This window comes from Canis lupus, chromosome 10, assembly GCF_048164855.1.
Source record: "Canis lupus baileyi chromosome 10, mCanLup2.hap1, whole genome shotgun sequence".
In the NCBI taxonomy this organism is placed as follows: Eukaryota; Metazoa; Chordata; class Mammalia; order Carnivora; family Canidae; genus Canis; species Canis lupus.
Window position 1 is genome coordinate 5,170,516 of NC_132847.1, and position 23,028 is coordinate 5,193,543.

General features: G+C 45.6%; 1 protein-coding gene and 1 long non-coding RNA gene across 2 annotated transcripts in view; one reads left to right on the forward strand and one right to left on the reverse strand.

Annotated features, from left to right (window-relative positions):
* The first annotated feature begins 1,944 nt into the window (after positions 1-1,944).
* KCNN2 (potassium calcium-activated channel subfamily N member 2) overlaps positions 1,945-23,028 on the forward strand; it is a 143,508-nt gene continuing 122,424 nt past the window's right edge. The window contains exons 1-2 of the mRNA XM_072840587.1: positions 1,945-3,266; positions 3,945-4,040. Coding sequence (XP_072696688.1) covers positions 1,953-3,266; positions 3,945-4,040 — 1,410 coding nt within the window. The 5' untranslated portion in view covers positions 1,945-1,952. The remainder of the gene's footprint in view (positions 3,267-3,944; positions 4,041-23,028) is intronic.
* On the reverse strand, positions 5,074-19,065 carry LOC140640846 (uncharacterized). The gene is made up of 3 exons (XR_012037456.1): positions 18,967-19,065; positions 5,447-5,728; positions 5,074-5,238 (listed from the first exon to the last, which is right to left on the reverse strand). It is a non-coding gene; the product is annotated as an uncharacterized lncRNA (long non-coding RNA).

The window sequence follows — 23,028 nt, forward strand, 5'->3', positions numbered from 1 at the left end:
TGCTGGCTCCGTTTTTTAGCTATTCACATTCTACTCTTGACCAAGATAATCGAAAAATGTAAATTTCTGACAATACTCATTATCTTAAGCGGAGGAATAATGGGCCTAAAAACAACCCCGTCCATCTTTTTTTTTTTTTTTTTCCTTCTGGATGTTTACTTGCATGTAACAAAAAATTAAAATTGTCTAACCCATGTCCAAAGGATATCCTGAAATGAATTATTCACTCCATGGCATTGAAAACGCGCACGCACGCACGCGCGCGCGCGCGCGCACACACACACACACACACACACACACACTCTTAGGACAAGGTAAGCAACTTTAGGGCAGCTGCCGAGTAGAATATCAAGAAATCGGATCCAGCTGAGAATTCCAATTACCTAATGAGGGCGATCTGCTTACACTCTCATTTCTTGGTCTAATTCATTGTAATCTCGATCACAGAAATCATGCATTGAAATTACGAATATTCAGCTGGCTTGTTTCTTTCACGTCCTTTTCGGGGAGAGGGGAATTTCGGTTTGCAAAGAAATACGCCTGAGCAGCACCCAAGATGGAGCAGTAGCAACCGTCCCTCGCAAAGGGTCCCCTACCGCTTTGGGTTGGTATATCCCCTGGGAGGAGAACACATTGCAGGAAATTCGTTGAGAACACAAAATGCAATTTTTATTGGCTCATGAGAAAGTAAATAATTCTCCGCGAGCTCCCGCCAGCCCCAGCACTGGCCCCGGCGCGGACTCTCGGCCGGGGTCTCCGTTACCGGGACCTCGCAGCCCCGCGACTCCGCCCGCGCCAGGGCCCTCGCCCACCAGCCGCCGCGGCCGGGCCGGGCCGGGCCGAGGAGGCGCTCGGTGGGCGCCGCCGTGACCCGCCTCCACTCGGTGTCTGTGCTTTGCAGGTGGGGAGCAGGAAGAGCACAGAGGACACGCCGGCGGCCGCTGAGCAGCCCCCAGACCCTCGAGCGAGCCGCCGCTCCGCCGCCGCAGAAGCCCGCGCACCCACCCACCCGGGCGGCCGGAGGCCTGAGCGCCGGAGCCGGGGAGCCCGGGAGCCCCGCGGCCGGGGGCGCCAGCCCCTCCCCCCGCGTACCGCAGCGGGCGCCGGGGTGAGCCGGCGGTAGCGGGGAAAGCCCTCCGCCCCCGCCAGGGGGACCCGGGAAGCCCGCGCCGGCTCCTCCCGCGGACGGCGGGGATCCCCTCCTCCGGCCCCGCCCCCACCCTCCCCCGGCCCGGGCGCCCGGGCGGTTAACCCTCCCCGCGCCGCGGCGCACTCGGGCCGGAGCGCGGCGCCGCGGATCCCGACTCCCGGGCGCCGGAGCCAGCGACCGGGGGCGCTCGGGGCGCGGGGCCCGCTCGGGACTCGCAGCCGCCGGCCCGGGGCTCGGGCCCCGAGGCCGTCCCCAAGCCCTGCCGCACGGGCGCAGCCAGGCGCGCAACTTTTTCCCTCCCGAGCCGGTGCCCCCGCAGTTCCTTGGCCGGCGGCCGGCGGCGCACTCCCGGCGGGGGACCAGGGAGGGGTGGGCGTGAGGCGAGCAGCCCGGCGAGGCGTGCGCGCGGGCGGACCAGGGGCAGGGGTCCGGGCAGGGGTCCGGGCAGGGGTCCGCGGCGGGGTGGCCCGACGCGCTGCAGCGCCCCGCGCAGGTGATGCGCCCGCGCGTCCGGCCCTCGCTAGGGGGGCGCGGCGAGGGAGGGACGGAGGGACGGAGGGAGGGACGGAGGGAGGCAGGCGGGAGCGGGGGGCGCCGGCGCCCCTGCCGCGCCGCCCGAGGTGCTCCCCGGCGCTCCCGACCGGCAGGCGGGCCCCCGCCCCGCCCCGCCCCCGGCCCCGGCCCGCCCGCGCACCCCAGGGCTCCCATCCCGCAGACTCCCTCCTCCGCGTCTCCCTGTCACACACGCGCTCCCCGAAGCCGCGCGCGCCGCAACTCCGTCTCGGTCCCCGCAGGTGATGTCATGCCCATTGTTTTGGTGCGCCCAGCCAATCGGACTCGCCGCCTGGATTCTACCGGAGCCGGCATGGGCCCTTCCTCGCACCAGCAGCAGGAGTCCCCGCTCCCGACCATAACGCATTGCGCAGGGTGCACCACCGCCTGGTCTCCCTGCAGCTTTAACAGCCCTGACATGGAAACCCCATTGCAGTTCCAGCGCGGCTTCTTCTCAGAGCAGCCGCCGCCGCCGCGCTCTTCGCACCTGCATTGCCAGCAGCAGCAGCAGCAGCAGCAGCAGCAGCAGCAGCAGCAGAGCCAGGACAAGCCGTGCCCGCCCTTCGCGTCCCTCCCGCACCCTCAGCACCACCCGCACCTCGCGCACCAGCAGCCCGGCAGCGGCGGCAGCAGCCCATGCCTCCGGTGCAACAGCTGCGCCTCCTCCGGCGCCCCGGCGGCGGGGGCGGGGGCGGGGGATAACCTGTCCCTGCTGCTCCGCACCTCCTCGCCCGGCGGCGCCTTCCGGACCCGCACCTCCTCTCCGCTGTCGGGCTCGTCGTGCTGCTGCTGCTGCTCGTCGCGCCGGGGCAGCCAGCTCAATGTGAGCGAGCTGACGCCGTCCAGCCATGCCAGTGCGCTCCGGCAGCAGTACGCGCAGCAGCCGGCGTCCGCCTCCCAGTACCACCAGTGCCACAGCCTGCAGCCCGCCGCCAGCCCCACGGGCAGCCTCGGCAGCCTGGGCTCCGGGCCCCCGCTCTCGCACCACCACCACCACCCGCACCCGGCGCACCACCCGCACCACCAGCCCCAGGCGCGCCGCGAGAGCAACCCCTTCACCGAAATAGCCATGAGCAGCTGCAGGTACAACGGGGGCGTCATGCGGCCGCTCAGCAACTTGAGCGCGTCCCGCCGGAACCTGCACGAGATGGACTCGGAGGCGCAGCCCCTGCAGCCCCCCGCGTCGGGCGGAGGAGGCGGCGGCGCGTCCTCCCCGTCTGCGGCCGCCGCCGCCGCCGCCGCCGCCGCCGCCGCTTCGTCCTCAGCCCCGGAGATCGTGGTGTCCAAGCCGGAGCACAACAACTCCAATAACCTGGCGATCTACGGAGCCGGCGGCAGCGGCAGCGCTGGAGGCGGCGGCGGCGGCGGCGGCAGCGGGCATGGCAGCAGCGGCGGCACCAAGTCCAGCAAAAAGAAGAACCAGAACATCGGCTACAAGCTGGGCCACCGGCGCGCCCTGTTCGAGAAGCGCAAGCGGCTCAGCGACTACGCGCTCATCTTCGGCATGTTCGGCATCGTGGTCATGGTCATCGAGACCGAGCTGTCGTGGGGCGCCTACGACAAGGTAGGCGCTCGAACCCCCGCCCCGCGGTCCGGGCCCCGGGCGCCGGACGCCGGCTGATTGGGACGGGCCCGGTGGGAACTCCCTGTCCGCCAGCCCCGAGCCTCCCGGGACCGTCGGAGTCGCCCGCCCGCCGGGACAGCGAGCACCGCTCGGGCGCGCACCCCCAAGGCGCGGGGCAACTCGAGAGAGAAAGCCTTTCCGCGCGCAGCCAAAGTTCTGAAGGCAGGGAGTGTCCAGCGCGTTTGGGGACATTAGATACTTGGCTCCAGGAGTGGGGGGGGGGGCTTGCTGTTTTCCTTTCCGGGTGCTCGGGATTTAGGAGACCCTTTCAACCCAGAGCGCTTAAACTCAGGATTAACTCCCGCTGGGCTTCAAGAGCCCGGGATCCGTGCTGGAGCCTGTGATGGCCCCGACCCGCTGCCCGGCCTCCGCCTGCCCTGTCTCCTCTCACTTCCCTTTGAGGCCAAGTGATCTGAGAGATCACAGGGCCAAGGCAGGTGCTCCCCTCCCCACCCCTCCTCCTCCTCCTCCTGGGAGTTCAACCTCACTGGCCGGGGACTGACCGACCCCCACCCACTCCGGCGTTGGGGGCGGCGGGGGGGGGGGGGTGGGGGTGGTCCTGGAAGGTGGTTAAAAGTACTGGTTTCTTAAAAGTGCTTCTGTCTGACTGTGTTGCAGGCGTCACTGTATTCCTTAGCTCTGAAATGCCTTATCAGTCTCTCCACAATCATCCTGCTCGGGCTGATCATCGTGTACCACGCCAGGGAAATACAGGTAACTTAGATTCTGCTCTTTGTGAATGACCCAGAGCGCTGCCGCCAGCCTGGAGAAGCGCGAGGCAGCTTTTTCCATACCCTCCTGTCCTTGCTTGAGGTTACAGAAGGCACATGCTCTAGTCTTGCCTTAGCACCTGACCTGTTCTTTCAAGAAGTTCAAAACAAAACAGTGCAGCATGTAAATATGCATTTGCCCCTGGGTTGTATTTGTTAAACCCTTGAAGATTTTCCCCTCTCTTCTTCACACAGATATCCTTCCCTAAATCAGACCCAGCATTTGTTTTCCCTAAGGCCAGTTTTGTCCTAGCCTTCGTCTGTAGGGTAAACACGAAGTCTCATTTGATACACCTATCCCCAGTGGGTGCGTCATTATGGAAGATAGTGTCCATCTATCTATATCATCTTCTATAATGGAGCTTAGAGAAGAAAATAGGCTCATGACATTCCTAGCTAGTATATGTAAATAAGACCCGAGAAAAGCTCAAACTCTTTCTGTGTCCCCAAGCCTTAAAGAAAAAAAAAAAAAAAATCTGTTCTAATACAAAGGTCAGAATACAAATTCTGTATATGTGGTACTTTGGTAGATTTTTAGCTGCAGTCATTACACGGCCTTTTAAAAAAAAATGTCATTTAAGAGCAAAGGCCACTGCCCTTGTGAGCAGTCCTGTTAGGAAATGTTTTTGTTTAAATGCAGCCAGGAACTCTATTGTTGGATTTGGCTGTTACTAACAATTTCAGAATACTCGTATAAAATTCATAGGTTATCTTTTGAGTTGTTTTCTTTGCTGTAGGCTTCAGTCAAAGGAATATTAAGGTTTGTGAATTAAAATGACTCGAGTTTCCAAAAATGAAGTAAGATAAGATTGGGATTTACTAGTTTAGAATTTGCACTAATACATATTTTCTGATTTATTTTTTTGGGGGGGGGGCAGTTGTTAGATATTTGTCAGAACTCTTAAACCCTTAAATTTCGGGTGCTTTTCTTTAGGGATTGCCTTTCAATTTAAAACATCATATAGAACTTGCCATTTAAATTTAATACTAATTATGTTAATTCAGTTTGAGGTTAGTCATTAGCAAGCACAAAGAAACCAATTTTAACTATTGTGCAAACAAAGATGCCCATGACCGTGAATGAGCGGGGAGAATGACCTCTTCTCATTTTCACATTTGCAAAGACTTGGAACAGTGTCCTTCTGAAAGGAGAAAGTTAGAAAATGAGAATTAGAGTGAGCATATTTAGAGGTAAGTAATAAAGCTGCACTGGGCAAAAGAAGACAGACCCGTACCAGAACTCTAACATTTCAGTAATTGACACGGAGGCCCATTTTGATTCGATGCTTGTGATAGTGGTCTTCTGAGATTCTTTCAAACGTTTTTAAGTGATACTAAAATGTGACTTACACATAATGAGTCCATCTTCTCTTTTTGACTTCAAGAGTAGACACTCAGAGCCGGGAGGAACAAAATAGAATTAATGGTACTTTGACTCAGTTTAAAGATGGGGAGCCCAAAGTGAGAAGAGGTGCATGGCTGGCTGGATCACACAGCTGGGCAGGGCAGAATGTGACCTGGCTCTGTCCTCTACCTTCTAGTCCAGCTTGATTCCTGCGGTGGTGTGGTCTGGTACTTGCCAGCGGCCCTGAAGCATGGACAGTTTTTGGTTCATGGTGTCTTTCTCTAAATCTAAAAGTTCGTCATATGAATAGGTTAAGTTTAAAAGGTGGTTGTAAAATCTTCGCAGGTATTTTTAAAAATCAACTAACTTAAAACAACTTTTTTTTTTTTTTTTCTTGGTGCCTGGACTGGTTTTACTTTGTTCACTGTGAAAGAGAACTTGCTAATGTTTCTATTGAGCATTAGCTTTGTACAACTGTCCATTCCTTCTGAAAAGCACACAGATAAACAGGCATTTGTTGGGGAGACATTGGGTGATAGTCCCATCGAGGGCAAAGTGTCTTCCTGAAAACCCTGATATTTAAAGAATTATTGGGAGATTTTTAAAAAGTAACTTATAGGAATTTGTGAAGAATAGCCCAAATGTTAATTATATGTTATTAAAACTTTTTGATACCTTATTAGGACTCTTGAAACTTCTAGAAACTAATAAAAATACAAGAAATCATATTTTTATGGGTTTTTCACACTTGGAATTCCACTCACTGGCTCATTTTGAGGACTATGTCTGTTGCACAAATGCATGGGAATATTGATTAGAAGATGAATAGCATTGGTGGCAAAAATGAGGACTTGGGTTGTTCCTCTAAAACTTACAAGCACAGTGAACTTCTTTATACTTCTCTACTCAACATAAATATCCCAGAATGTTGGATTTTTTAAAAATTGGTTTTATTTTGCATGATATAGTATCTGTTAAAACAGCCACATATGGGTTACTGGGGTGGCTCAGTGATTGAGCCTTTGGCTCTGGGTGTGATCCTGGAGTCCCGGAATCCAGTCCCACATTGGGCTCCCTGCATGGAGCCTGCTTCTTCCTCTGCCTAAATCTCTGGCGTTCTTTCTCGGTGTCTTTCATTAATAAATAAATAAATAAAGTCTTAAAAAAGAAAAACACACTTAAGAGAATTTCAAAATAGATGCTTGGATAGTATTATTCAGTTGTTTTGGTTATAGCTTTTCCACTCAGTGTTTTATCTGAGGGGGGGATTTCTTCCTTATGCTGAAGCTCCAGATGCTTATCTGAGATGCTTCTTAAAAAAATTGAAAACGAAGAGGACCAAATAAACATGAGGACCCTGAGCTAGAAGTCAAGAAACAGAGAAAAATGTACTAATTTATCCAGATAATAGAGTCAGCCATGCTGCCAAAATAGTTGACCCTGAAGCTTAGTGAAACTAAGCACACAGGCTTACGTTATCTATGTTTGGAAAATTATGCATTGTGCCCCTTTCTTACTTCTTGATGTCACTGTTCTAGGTGTATTTGTTTCATAAGTTTTAAGCAAGTAGGCACTTGTCAGTTTACTATTAACAATTCCAAACATACGGAGTACCTTTGAGGGAAAGAAATAAGTGTAGGGGTTATATTGCCAATCAGAGCATGTCTTTGAATGGAGCATGTAGTCTAAAATGACAGTTTTTCTTTTTCCATTTAGCATACTAGCATGACGATTGGATAGGGAGAGCTAGCTAGTTTGGGCTTCTGGTATATGGTATGGTTTCTCACTGCAGTCAGACAAAGTGTCATAGATATGTTCTGGCTCTCTGTCCACCGGAATTGCTTAACGAAGCTTGGGGAGGCCCTGACATTTCCATGAAGAACCTTGGAAAGCAAGTCAGTGTGACCTTTTATAAAATGTTTATACACACTTTGGCAAAATAAGATGGTTCAGGTGAGTCATGGTCGGAAGTGCTTGAATTAAAATAGTGCAATGAGGAGGCTTTGGAAGAACAGAGCTCAGTACATTGCTGTTTTGGTATCATTTTTCAGCACCACAGACAGCTCTGTGCATCAGGCCTTAGTTTGTCCATGTCACTAATTGTTTGAATGCCCCGCCCCCACCCAAGATGAAATCACTATTGTGAATCTATGTGCCAGAATGCTTATACAAAATTAGATTTAGTGGGAGCAGGTTTTCAGCTAAGTAGATCTTAGACCTTTTTCCAGTAGACATTTGGCTTTACTTTCTACATCCATCAGTAAAGCCAAAGCAACAACAACAAAAATAAACAAAAAAGCCATCCAAGAATGAATGGTGTAAAAAGAAATGAGTAAAATGCCTGTGTATCACAGCCTTCCAACAAAGAAAAGGCACTCTGGGGATTTTGTGTGTGTGTGTGTGTGTGTGTGTGTGTGTTTTAATGTGATTTGGAAAGGTCACTTGATACTAAATAAGTGGCTTTGCCTTCTTATGTCTCAGGTCAAATAATAACAACAGAGGGATGACATCTTATGACTTTCCTTTTTGCCTCCTCTCCTCTGTGGGATCAGGAATATGTCTGGGATGGAAGGAACAAGTACACAATCAAATTCAACTACCATTTAAAATCTTCAACAGAAAATTTGAACATAGATTTCACTTCCATCTTTTCAACTTCAGTATACTAGAATTTCTCATATGGAAGCAATTTTAGTTGAAAGAGTTGGGTAGTATGTTGAGATAGACAAACATAAGATTCTAAATCAAGAAAGTCCCTTGGACCTCGATCCTCCAGGTTTTCATGGGATTTGGAAGAATCGCTGGTACATACTTTGAAGTGAATGTTTTTGTTTGATTTTGTGTTGGAAAAAGCATAATTATATAATAAGTAGCATTAAAGGAAAACACTTGTTGTTCTTTGGTATCTCTTGCAATGCGCTAAACTCCTCTTCCAAGTTAGCTTTTTAGTGATGGGTGACATAGATCTAAAGCTGGAAAAATAGAAATTAAACTTTCTCTTTGCTCATGCATCTAGGCTGCACAGAGGAAGGAGTGAGTGAAAGCAAGGGCCTTAGCAATGTCTGAAAGGCTCTGGTTGGAGAGGAGTGGCTAGGCACCCACTTTGTAAACTCTCATTTGCCTTGTGGTTCCTGGAAAGGAAAGGATGCTCACTTTCCCACTTCTACACAGAGCAAGTGGATGCTTCCAGACCACGCAGATAATATGGCATATAGCTATTATTATTCATACAATAATAATACATATAGTAAGAATAAACAGTACAGAAGAGTTTCAAAGAAATGTGATAGGCACATCGTCTCTACCTTCAGACCTATTTCTGAGGGGCAGCCACTTTGAAGTTTCTCGTATACTCTTCCAGAGTTTTCAGAATTGAATATTTAGATGTGTTTAGATACAGACAAACCTTGCTTTTATTTCCTGATAGATCTTGGAGTTTTTTCCTCCTCAGCACATAAACACCTGTCTCGTTCTCTTTTAGCACCTGCACGTGATCTTATTTTATGGATGTACTGCGTTCACTGATAGGCATTTTGAGTTTTCTAGGTTTTTGCTATTATAAGCAGGACTACAAATGAACATTCTTGTGTACTTATTTTAAACTACTAATTAGAGTATGTGTATATGGTAAATATCCAGCTGTCAGATCGCCGAATCAAAGGACATTTGTGTTTGAAATGGAAAGGTATTGCCCACCAGCCCTTCAAAAAGGGTTTACATTCACCACATCCTCACACATTATCCCCCCACAGCATTGTTAACCTCTGATACTAAAAAAAGGGATTTTAAATATCTTTAGCTTTTTGAAGTCTAAAAAGGTTTATTTTTCTATAAAAAACTATTTTGAAGAAAAAAAATGTAAGGACAAAGCTCATGGCCTCATAGGTTTACTTGTAGCACTGTGTGGTGTCTGGTGGTACCTTATAATGATCTGTTGACAAATTTAACAGTCACTGTAAAGATGCCACCAGAGACAAATATTTGCCACATTTTAATTTTTTCTTACTTAAATTCAGAGATGAAGGAAGCTGAGAGAGTAGAGGGAGGGAATCTTTAATTGGTTCTTCAAAAGGTCTCTGCTCTTGTCAGTGAGGTAGATGAGAATTACCAGTTAACTTGTAAGACTCCAAAAGATAGGGAGGCAGGGAACTTGCCTGAATTGCTTTATTGTGTGGTGGTTAGTTCCTGGGCTGATACCGATGTTGCCAGTAGCTTCCTATATCACTTGTAATGGGACTCTTGGTCCCTTTGACTTGTGTATACTCTGTAGTAACGAAATCACTCAGGACTAATTTTCTCTGCCTGCCCGTGTGAAGATCTCTGCATTATTAATGGGTATGACACTAAATAAAGTGATCGTGGTATGTTTACAGAGCAGCATCACAAATGAATGAAGAGTGCAACTTTAGGTGTACCACAAGTGGGTTTCTGTGATCTGCCAGCTTATTTCTGGGCCATGTTTTGTACAGCTGGGGGAGAAGAGGGCTGTGGGCTGCCGTTGTCCCAAACCACATCTAGCAGGGCATGCAGAGGGAGCCTGTGCTGATTCAATTTCAGAAAGTTACTTATGGTCAGGATATGAAGTGGCTTTGTGAGGCTACTTTTGAATGAATTGCTGCTCAAGAAAAAAAAATAATAGGATGCCTGCTGCTTTGGGAGTATATTTTTAACCCCGAAACTCCTTAAGAATTCTATTTATAAAACTAGCAAGTACGTGGAGGGAATTACCTGGCCCAGTATCCCACCCAGCATGGGAAAGCCCTTGATGTCATCTTCGATGAAAGTGGTCACCCACTTTTCTGCTTGTACCCTCTTCCCATGATTGGGAGTTGGCCTGTACAAGGCTGGCTGTTCCACTGCCAGACAACTCTTAATTTTAGGAAGATTTTCTTTACGTTGAGGTCAGCTCTGGTTTTATTCCTTGCATGCTCAACATTTTAAATGTTTTTGAGCTTTGCAGATCTGATAGAGGAGAAGACGGGAAGGTCCCTTTCCTTCTTGGAAGTGACATTCCAAGGGCACAAGGTTGAGTTAGAGAGGCACACGTTAAGAAACACAATCCTTGCTAGTTGTGATCAGTGTTGTCAGGGGGGCTGTAAGGGCTGAGATAGAAAGTACTTGGAGGAATGGGCGGTGGTACACATCCGAGGGTAATCGGGGGGAGCATTCTCTAGGGATTTGACTTTGAAACTGAGACCTACAAGAAAAGAAGTTGTCAGCAATTGGCAGAGTCTGTGGGAACAGTTTGTGCTAAGGCCTCGGGACCAAAGGGAGTTTCCTGCACTTAAACAAATGAGAGCAAACCAGTGTGGCCCAAGTTGGGGGAGAACAGGAGGACAGTACTGGGTGGAGTAAGAGAGGATGCAGGATTCTCATACTGCAGAGTTGTGGGGCCGTGATAAGGATTTCAGGCCTTTTTTTTCCCTTCTTTGTCAAGTGCACAGTGGGGGAAGTCATTAAAGAGTTTAAAGCATGGGAGAGTCATGATTTAACATACTGTTTAAGCAGACTTTTTGCTGATGTTGTGTGGAGACTGGTCTGGAGATGCTTAGGAGGTTCTTGGCCAGCCATGCCACAGTGGAAGCTGATGTTCATGGTCGGACCTGAGACCTGTGTTGGAGGTAGAGTGTACTTCCTAGCACTGGATGGGATGTGACAGGTGGAGACAAGGAATGTCCCAAAGACAGATCCAAGGGTTCTGGTTGGGGCAGCTGAATGCATGGTGCTGAGAAGAGGAAAACCCACAGTGAAGGGTAAGGATGGGGAGGTGGGAGTTTGTTTTGGCTGAACACATTTAAAAGGCTTCTGATTTTACAGGGAAAGCTAGGGTTCACAAGAAAAGAATGGATAAAGTCACTGAGTGAGAATAAAGATGAGAAGAAGGTCAAGCGTTGATCAACCTTAGACATCTAGAGGTTGTGTAAGGAAGAAGAGCAGAAAGAGATGGGATGAATTGTCCCTGATGTGGAGATTGCAGGATCGTGAAGGAAGGTGCAGTGCTATGTATCACATGCTGTGAAGTCAGTTAAAATGGGGTTGGGAAGTGTCTTTTTGGATTTGACAAATTGAAGGTCATTGCTGACCTTGACGCAGTTTCAGTGGAGTGGTAGAGAAAGAAGACAGATTGCAGTTTCCAGTATAGTAGAATAAATTGATCCCCCCCACCCCGCTCCACAGAATCACAGAGCAAACATTTAAACATTGGTTAGTTCCCCTTAAATGCCCTCCTAATTAAATAGGCCTAGTTTCTTTGAATGTTCCTGATCAGACTTACAATGTCCCTGATCATATTCTTCCGTATTTAACTCTGTTCTGCTGAATTCCCTTTTCCAAAGGAAAAGTTAGAAACGTCCCCAGGTACTTTCAGATGGAACTGTTACCTTCCTCCTTCAAAGATGCTACACGATACTGACCAGTACTGGTCTGAAACGGTCATTGCGCCATAGGAACCATCACCAAGTAAGATTCCTAAAATTGCTATTGAACCAAGAGTACCCTGTTCTGTAGCAACTTGGTTTCAGACTAGTGTTTCAGCCTCAGAATTATTTGAATCCTAATTCCAATGTTTACTTGACAAACACATGTTTCAGTTCAGAAAATGCTGTGGGATGGACTAGTTAAAGAGTTGCTCCATTGCAAGATGCAAATTCGTGCTAAATTGTGTTCCAGAAATGTGGTCAATATTAGTGGCCCCACCTGGTTTGCACACCTGCCACTGACACGTTTAACTCTTCTTCCCGGCTTCTGGCTAGTTGTGAGTTTGAAAAATGTGCCTTGGGAATTCAAGGCATGAGTTCATGAGCCATGGTCAGAGCTCAGAAGTAGGAACTTCTTTGCTGTGAGACATCTGCTCATTCATGATATTTGGTACAGCCTTTCAAGTAATGACAACTCTGTGAACCCTAACTATCAGCCAGCCCACGTTTCTCTACCAGAATGTCATGGAGACTGTCGGATCCCTAGCTGAATCCCCCTATACTGTGAGAGCTGTAACCTTGCGATCTCCCCGTCTGTTAACAGTATCCAAGAAGGAAACAAGACTGAAGTGTTTATTATTTTAAGCATTGTGATGTAGTGTTTGTGACCAAATGCCTTTCCTCTTAAAAATTTCATTTTCCTGTTCAGAGTATAAAATTAATAACTATATTGTATTAGAAAATTGGTAAAATAAAGAAAACGTGAGAAGGAATGTTAGTGTGGTCTCACCACCCAGAGATGATTATTATTTGTGTTCTAATGTATTTACGCAAAGTAGATGGACATGGTATTTGCTGTAGATCTGTAGAAAGAAATTTGGAATTCTTTTCATGTGGTTTTCTTTGGATTTCCCCCTGCCATTAAATACTAGATCCAATTTTTCCCCCATCATATGGCTATAATCAATTTAATCTTTCCCTTACTTTGGAAGCTTAAAAAAGTAGAAAAAACCCTGTTTAAAATAATTTTTTAAAAAATTTTATTTTTAAGTAGTCTCTGCAGCCAATGTGGGGGCTCACACTTAAAACCCGGAGATCAAGAGTCACAACACTGTCTGTCCCCTGTCTGAGCCAGCCAGGTGCCCCTAAAATCATTTCTATAATGAGGACTGTTGCAGATGAACTTTTGTGAGCATCTCGGATGATTTCTTAGGGGAAAGATTGCCAGGAGAGAATTTACTGAGGATATTATTTAAGACAATTCACAGTTTCTAAGTTGTCCCCCAAAAGTTTGTATCAGTCCTTTCATTTTTAAAAAAGATTTTATTTACTTATTCATGAGAGACACACAGAGAGAGGCAGAGATATAGGCAGAGGGAGAAGCAGACTCCCTGCAGGGAGCCCTATGAGGGACTTGATTCTAGAACCCTGGGATCATGACCTGAGCCAAAGGCAGATGCTCGACCACTGAGCAACCCAGCTGCCCTTGGTGCTTTCATTTTTAAAGTGCTTACAAACCATTTCATTAAGAAACCCATTATAGCATTATCTGGAGGTCTAGATAAAATATACTGGTTAGTATTTGGCTTACTGTACTACCTCGAGAGTCTGGGAATTTACTTGTCTATAGTTGGCCTTGTTTTCCTACTTCCCCATGATCTTGGTTTCTAAATCACTAGCTAATCAGGTTTGTAAAAGCGTATCCCTGTTTAACAATTAAAGTTATGTAGGAACAGTGTGAGAGCTGGTATTGGAAGGTAACTTTGTTCCCAGTCTTTTTAATTATAGGAAACTGTACAAATCATAATTTCTGAAATTTTTCTCTGTAAACTTTCTCATTGAGCAGAGCAATCAGACCCTCCTTGGAGTTGTTTGCTGTTTTTCTGCAGCAGAGCCTCGTGGCTTTGTGCACTGCCTCTGGAGCCATTCTGTCTGGGCTCATACCCAGCTCTGCCACTAATTAGCTGTGTGACCTTGGACAAGTTACTTAATCTCTCTGTACCTTGGTATCCTTGTTTATAAAATAGGGAATAGAGAGTATGTCTCTCATCGGGTTCTTTTTCTTTTTAAATAAATTTATTTTTATTGGTGTTCAATTTACCAATATACAGAATAACACCCAGTGCTCATCCCATCATCTCATTGGGTTCTTATGAGGATTATGTGAGTTAATAAGTATAAATACCAAGCACTTGGAACCCTGGCTGGCATGTGGTAAGCACAATTTCGACGTCGGCTGATGGTTATTGTTAGCTATTTTGGAGTTTGTTGGGGTGAAGGGAAGCAATTGGTGCTTAGCCTCTCTGGACTTTAGAAAATAGTGATGATTGGTTGATTGGCTGATTTTTACAAGTCTTAGGAATGGGAACAGGAAAAAAAAAAGTTGGGCATTTGAGCAGTGTTCAGTAGTTTAACTATCTAGAATGTGTGTTCTTTTTTTTTTTTTTTTAATACAAGCTTTGATATCTACTGAGGGCAGCCAATATTATTTTTAACTGAGTTCCTTCACATGCTCCCTCTGGGCACATTGGCTCCCTGAGAAGGTAAGTGTTCATTTTGGCTGTTAGGTTTCAGGTCTGTTAACCGGTGTCAAACTGCTCTATAATGTTATGGCTAACGGTTTTTACCAAAATAGCCATTTCCCCCATGAACCTACCATCTATTTGGCTTCATGCTGAAAAGTAAAGCTGTTTGTGAGCTTCATTAACTCCTTCAGGCACCCAGGCCCTAGCTGATGGCATCTCCTCATCACTAATTAGGACCCTGGTGACTTAAAAGAGTTAAGTGAGGTGCTCTGAAACGTAAGCAAAGGGAATAATTTGGATAATGGAAAGTTCTGGTATTAACCCCCTGCTGAAAGGATGCGAGGTAGTAAACAGCCAAAGGCATGCGTGTAAAGGACTGTAACTGACAGTATTTCTTTCCATATTTACTGTTGGGCTACAGGATATGGAAATCAAAACACTTGCTTTTTTCTGCACTGCGTTTGTCTTTGGCAAGAGTTTGGTTTAGTAGGTCACCACTCCCTGCCACAGTGCTTGGAGAGCAACATTCTAAAGGAATGGAGAATTTTTGTGTATAAATATGACAAGTATCCTCGGGTTCAGTGATTGGATTGACTTTTTCTCAGAGAGCTTACATCTCTCCTGTTCCATGTCAGATAATGATTAGTTGAGTCTGTATTATGCCAGGCTCTTTTTGAACAATGTGTTATTGATGGGTGAGTTTTGGACTTTGCTTTTTGAATCTATAAAGCACACTAGGATTCAGACATGATGAACACTGAACCAAACTGTTGTTGACAAGTTTTAACAGCTGGTGTTCTATAGCAATCATTTGTCCTTTGCTTTCTGGATTATTCTGAGCATGTTTGCCCAATAATGTATTTGTCCATAGTGGTTTTGTCCAGTAGGTGTCAAGATGGAGTTGTTTCCAAGTCATCTGACTATTGACATTTGTATGGTCACTGAGGTAGCCTTCTTTCCTTCTGAAAGCTTTGGTCTTCCTAGGGAGTTCTATGTAATAGTTGTATATTAGTTTTGACACAAACATTGAATTTTGGGGAGGAGGCATTAAGCACTAAAACACTATCATGTGTTTCTCATGGTTTGGACCTTGGGTAGTTGTTTCCTCAGAGTAGAGTCTCCTGTGGTGAGGGTGCAAAAATACATGAGGACCAAATGCTTATACTGCTTCATTTTTTGCTAAGTGGCTAAGGGATATTGTGTCTTACTATTGAATTTATTCGTAAGGTCAGGGATTACTTAAAATATTGAAAAATATAAATTAGGCTGAGTGTTACTGAAGCAGCAATATAAAAGTGATGGCTGTGGGGGTTAGAATCATCACTTCATGCTTTTTCAAAGGCCTTAGACTTCTAGACATATGCCCAAGCAAAGCTTTTACTGAGAACTTGTTTATGTGGATTTACCCATGCAATTTTAAGGCTAAAAGTTTTGGTTTTTAGAAACTTGCCATAGGTCGATTTTTGTATTGGTAACTCTTCCCCTACTTGAGAGAAACATCCTTGTATCAAGGAGCATGAAATGCTATCTGTTGAAATGAGAATAGCTTGAGTTATATTTATTTAGTTAAATATGCTGTTAGTTGAAAGCTTTAGCTCAGGCTTCAACCTGTGGCTGATGTTTCAAAAGTCAAGGCTGCTGTTGGAAAATACTTTGAACAGAACTTCTACTTCTTTCTCATTAATATTTCAGTCCAGAGCTTCACTATTTGTTCTCATTTGTCAATATCAAAAAGGATACTTAATGAAAGTGCATTTGGCCAGACTTTCACAAATTAAGCAGTAACGATACAAAGAGAAATCCCTAATGTGCTCGTTTTGTTGGGGTTGGGGGTAGGAGGAGGGAAACCATAGCACTTGCATTTAGGGATGAAAACTATTTTTAAAAAATAGTCTCGATTTGGAGCTGATTGACTGGCTCTTACATATTTCTTGTATCATTTTAGAAAGGTTCCATCTTCTCTATTTTCTTTTTGTTCTTCAGCGAATCTATTTTACATGATCTCTTTTATCCTTTGTGACAACTGTACCTACTTGGCAGTTATTGGACTTTGGCCGTGTTTCTGCTTTACACCTCAGATGCATCCCCTGAGTGTTCCTCGCATTGGGGGATGAAGATCAAGCCCACTTGCTGTTGTGTTCACGATCTTTGCTTGGTCTGATCCTCTGTATGCCAATTGCTTCACTGGCAGCTAAAATTATTTCAAAATCATTTATCCAAATCCATCTCATTGTAGCCTTATGTAATTGGCCACAGAGGGAAAGCGGATGTGCGTGTAGGACTCCATCCCTCAAACCTGTGTCAGAACATCCTGTGTGGAGACCACACAGCACAGTCAGCGGCAAACGTGTGTCCAGTAGCAAAAGGGCTTCTCTGCATCATTGTGCGGGAGCGCATGTGGCCACAGGAGATGCTCACTGAGATGCCAGGTGGGATGAAGGCTCATTTTCAGGACCTGAATTAGGACTGGTTGCCACATGGGAGTTCACCAAGCAATTGCAAAGGGAGAGGCTTGGGAGGCTGGTGGGATGGAGCTGAGAAGCTCAGAGAACCTCTGTGAGGTGTGCTCTAGCTGCATTCCCAGGCTGAGGGTGAATTTTTGCTAATTTCCTCTGTCCTCTAGTGGTATAGGGATAACCTGTACATTTCCAGTGAGGTCAAAGCAGTCAATGATCCTAGTCCTCTTTTTTCATAACCACAGTGTGGGGCATTACAGTGAAGTGCTACAAATGTGTCCCTCTTTACTGAGGAGATAAGAAGGGCAGGATTTTAAAATCCTCTCATTGACTTTGTTTTTTTTTTTTTTTTTTGTATTTTTTAAAGATTTTATTTATTTATTCATGAGAGACACACCAAAGAGAGGCAGAGACATAGGCAGAGGGAGAAGCAGGTTCCTCGAAGGGAGCCTGATGCAGGACTCAATTCTGAGACCCCAGGATCATGCCCTGAACCAAAGGCAGACACTCAACCACTGAGCCACCCAGGCATCCCTGGCAAGTATGGTTTCTATAAAGGAAAGTTTCTGCATGACCCAAGTCCTCAGGCTCCCTGCTGGATCTTGCATTTCTGGGATTGAGGTGAAATGGCGTACTGGAGTTAGACTTAGGTCCTCCCAGGTGGGTCGAATGGCTGTAGTAGAAACTACTTCCATGGGAAGTCTGAGAACCCCAGAGCTCAAGGTCCTGCCAGTAATGGGAGGCTGGTCCTGTCTGTTCCTTGATGCCCCGTAACTTGGGCTTGGGAAGCTAGGCTGGTGGTGGTGTCAGGCTCAGGACACCATGGCTGTGGCTGGCCTCAATCAGGGAAGGGAGGCTCACTTGTTTCATACTTTGCAGCAAGTGTTGTATAGTTGACTGTTCTCTACCTCCAAATTTTACCAGAAAAAAAAAAATCACACATGAAGCTGGGAAGCAGTAAAGAGTGTTGGGTTTTTTCTTTAGGTCTGGATTTCCAGAATTTTTCTTTAAGTCTGGAATGAATAATTGATTGATTTGCTTATTTCTCTTCCCTCATGATTAAAATTCCGTTTCCTATAGATAATCGTCACCCCTCCTAGCTGCCTGTTGGCCCTTTCCCCCTTACCATTCTCACAGGCCTCCTCCTTGCCCTACATTTGCTTACCTAGCAAAGGGCTCTCCTGGCCAACCTCCTAGGGTTCCAGGGAGGGAACTGACTCTTCTTCCACCCCCTCCTCCCTCCCTTCCTCCCAGTGGACTCACAGGATCCTAAAGACATTTCCTTCTTAGTGCCTTTTGCATTACCCCTGCTTTCTGGTGACTTTCTCAAATACCTCAGTTCTGTGTTTCCTGAACTTTAACTTTTTCCTGGTCCTCCTACAATGTCTACTCTATTTACATTTATTTACTATTTTATATTTATGTTGTTTATATTATATGCTATATTTCACATTATATTGTGGTACTATAATGTGCAATGTATTACATATAATATATAATATTATATATAACATATTTTGATGCTTCTACAATATGTACTTCTGTATTACCCTGTGACAATATATTGCTATATATAATCATAAAATATATACCATAGAACATACTAAGTAAAACCTAACACAGTAATTATATGTTGTATATTACACAATGTTATATAAAATATTTATATAAAATATATTAGAGTAATAGTATATGTTATACATTATTTATATTTGAATATTTTGACTATTATTTTTAGTATTTTTCCTTTTTTTTAAGATTTTTTTTTTGAGAGAGAGAGCATGTGTGCATGTGGGGGAAGGGGCAGGAGGAGAGGGAGAATCCCAAGCAGACTCCCCACTGAGGGAGGAGCTGGATGAGGGGCTGCATCTCATGACCCTGAGATCATGACCTGAGCTAAAATCAACAGCCAGACACTTAACCAACTGAGCCATCCAGGCCCCCTGATTCAGTATTTTTTTAAAAATTAATTCCCTTCTTTGAGTTTCATCTTAAGTAATAATATCCATGAAATTATGGATTGTAGTGTAATATTTCATATGTTTTTAATATACAGTACATTAACACTGTAAGTAAAGCACAGAATCATCTCAGAGAAATATGAAAAGCCCCTTTCAGGAATTTCTACCTTGCTTCTTATCCTCATCATTTTTAATGCACATTAATGCTTGATCTCTCTCCCCTGCACCTCATTTCTTTCTGGTGGTCCATCGTCCCCACAGCAGGAATGTCGTCCCCAAAGGTACATCTGAGCCTGTCACATCACATTCCATGGCCCTCTGTTGTTGTCAGGGTGACAGCTTTAATGTACATGCGTCATAACTCAGCTCTTGTGATCTGGCCTTCATCTGCCTGTCAGCCCCACTCAGCCATGGTCTTGGCCCTGAATATATCTCTTCTGCTCTGGCAATACCCAATTGCTTGCAGTTCCTGAAAGATAGCACTCTGTTCCATGCCTCTGGGCCTGAAATACCTTTCCCCTTTATTTGTCCCAATCCTGGTGGTGGGTGAAAATTCACCCCAAGAATGCTGCCAGGTAGCCTTCCCTGCTTCACCCCCTCATGAGTTTGATGGACCTGCACTCCTTTCTCTGGCTGCCCTGGGGCTGAACACTGTGACGATGAGCCCTGGTATGAAACAGAACTCAATTTGAACCCAGGTTTTCCTCACTTCTTCCCAGTGACTTCTGACAACCTGTTAGCCACTCTGAGCTTCAGTTTCTCATCAAATGGGGAGAAAAGGGCATAGCTCGTGAAATGGCCGTAAGGATTATACTGGGATTGCATGCTTTGCCCAGTGCTAGACAGATAGCAATCACATGAGCTGTAGTCTTCTTGTTGACTTTGTTGTCTTTGCCATCATTAATCATGACCTTTGTTAGGACTGGACGGTTTTGGGGACAGTCAGGGTGCAGGAGAATGGTGAAGCATCTGGTTTAATATGTAGCCCTCAGTGCCGTGGAGCGGAGGCATTAATACAGCAGCGTGCATCCGGCTCTGAGTCCTGCCTCAGCTGGTAGCTCCCGGAGGGCAGGTGCCGTGTCTGATCCTGCTGTACATTCCCAGGCTGAGCAGTCCAGGGAGCACACCCGAAGTATCTGCATGTAGGGTTCTGTTAAAAAAACCGAAATTCAGCCAGGTAGATCTGAAGATCTAAATGGCATTATTAAACGGTTCATGAATCAGGCAGCATCCCATCCAGCAAGTAGAGGGGAGCGCCCAGGGGCTGTGCAGAATGGTAGGTTTTTCAAGGTAGAGAGGGAATTAGCAAGGAATGCATTGCTTTAGGCAAGGTCTCCCTCCTAAGGGGAGTGGAAGGGGTCTGTGAGCGATTATAACTAGAAATTCTGGTTTAGCTAGTTGAAGGTTGTGTGGCGGAGGGGGATGTTGAAATTGCATTTAGGTTAGGTACTAGGTCTGGGTTTGCTAACACAGGGCTTTAACATAAGTGATGCCATTTCGGGCCTCTGGTTTTCTTTTTCTTTTCTTTCCTTTTTAAAAAAGGTCTTATTTATTTATTCATGAGAGACAGAGACACAGGCAGAGGGAGAAGACCCCCCCTCTCCCCAGGGAGCCTGATGCGGGACTTGATCTCAGGACCCTGGGATCATGACTGGACCAAATGCAGATGCTCACCCACAGAGCCACCCTGGTGCTGGGCCTGTGGTTTTCTTCTTAACTGTTCATACACTTACTGTGATCTCTGTGACAGTCACCTAAGTCATCCCTGTGTCTTTGTCTTTGAAATGGGAACAGCCATAGCTACTTCTGCTTCTGAGTCTACTGACAGATAATTGACCATCTATGGGAAATAAGGTATCTTAGAAGAGATCGTAAGGGCCATAGAATACTAACAATAGTTTAATAAACATGCTTTATTGTAGCATAAGCTCTTTCTACTCAGTAGTATTTTTCTATTCATAATTTCTGTACCACTCAAAAAATTTAGCTTTCACTATTTGTAATTCAGCTTGACTCTGTATTAAAAACTACATTTATTAGGGGCACCCCGGTGGCTCAGTGGTTGAGCGTCGGCCTTTGGCTCAAGTCATGATCCCTGGGGCCCTGGGATCAAGTCCTGCATCAGGTTCCCTGCAGGAAGCCTGCTTCTCCCTCTGCCTGTGTCTCTGCCTCTCTCATGAATAAATAAATAAAATATTTTAAAAATAATTAAAAATAAAAACTACATATTAAAGTGAGTAAAAGTGTACTTAGATATTGAGACAGAGACCTTGGCAACAGCCATGGGGGACACTGGCTGCTGAGTTTTAATCTGTTTCTTGTAGAGGAGAGCACAGACCAAAGAGCAAGGCCAGATCTGTTCAAACTGATCCAAGACTGGATGGGTGCCAGATAAGACTTTTCACCAACTTTTCCCCTCATTTTAATGCTAAAAAACACGCCCAGAAGTGGAGATTTAGGATGCAAATGAAATCTACCAAGTAGGAAACAGCATGTACTGTTCAACTGCACCTGTGCACCTGCACCCGGTTTCCTGGGATTGCCCTCACACTGTGTTCTTGGGTATCACTCAGTTCCCTCATCAGCCCCTGTGAAACGTTCCCTGACCATCATTGGGGAGTCAGCCCCACACCTTTGTCGGGACTGTGTTTCCCTTCAGCTGCACCTGTTGACCCAATTATGCCTTGCCTGTGCCTTTAAATTTTGGGTCCAGCCTCGTGTCTACAGTTGGGTCCAAGGACCCCAGTCTGGTGACCGTGTCATTAGTTGAAGTTGTAGCTGTGTATTTGTTTCTATTTTTAGTAGTTGTATCTATAGAGACAAATCTTGTACATTTGGCTGAAAGAATGTGGAAGTGATTCTCTGCAGTTCCAGCAGGGCTCTGGATTTTAGGAGGTTGGGAATCAGGAGGCTCTAATAGGCGATAGGTTAGCTTCCAATACTTGTGTTTGATGGCAGAACCTTTCTCTTTGAGGATCACTGTTCCCTGAAAGATGATCGATTGCAGAGTCTCCCACTGCGATTGTCCTCTTTGACTTCCTGGTCCTTATAAAACACCATCTGACTTTTTCAGCTCATCTCAGACATCCTCTTCTCTAGGAAGCCTCCTTTGATTACTTCAGTCACTTGATTCTCTTCCTTTATTGAACAGTGTTTGCATTTATTGTCATTCTGTATAATTGAGTGTCAAAGCCTCCTTGAGTTTTCTGTGTGCCCATGCATGACCTCTCAAGGGCATATTTTTGCCACCAAGCTGCATCACAGGCTGCACTGTTGTAGGCTTCTATCCATTGCTCTTGTGGAATTGAACCAGGGTGTGGGTGAGACTGTCAACACAAAATGAACACACCTTTTAGAATTTCTAAGAGAGAAAGAGACTTTTTCTTTTTTCTTTATTTTTTAAGAGAGAGGGAGTGTGCAGGGGTGGGGTGGAAGGGAGAGAGAGAGAAAATTCCAAGTAGGCTTCCCACCCAGCATGGAGACCCATGTGGGGACTCAATCTCACGACCCTGAGATCACAACCTGAGCCAAAATCAAGAGTCAGATGCTTAACCAATGAGCCACCCAGGCGCCCAGAAAGGAAGTGACTTTTATTCGAGCTCATATTAGGACAGCTGCCCAGGATACACAATGTTCATAAAGAAGAGAGTGCTCAGGCAAGGGAACATTTCTGTGGGGTTATATACATTCATTTTTTTTTATATAAAAAGTTACAAGTCATTAGACAAAGGACATTTCAGAAAGTTACCTTAAGTTTCTAGTATATGCAGGACTATGTAATTTAATATTATGGAAACCAGGGAAGTTTCTTCCTTTTTCTTATCTTTTGTGTTCAGATTGCTCCTTTTTGGTTATTATTTTAATGAAGCAGATACACAGTGTGTAGTTGGGGCAGAAATAGAGCCCATGCTTTCATGTTTTGCAGAGTCATTTTTGACCTTGGTAAATATTTAAGTATAGCTTTTCCTGGGAACCCAGGAGAAGAGTCCACAAACATGAAAAGCTGAAAATTTCCTTTATCAATACCTGTTGATTGCACAGATTCTTCTTTAACCTGGAAAAATATGAGAATGTTCATAGATCTGGAGAATTGTACTTGCAAGATAATATAGACTATCAACCTATTAATAGGTGAGCCATGAGATTGATCTTCTCTTGTGTATATAACTTTTCCCATATTTTAATCATGGTTTAGAATGAGGCTTTGAAAATATTGTGCAGTGGAATGG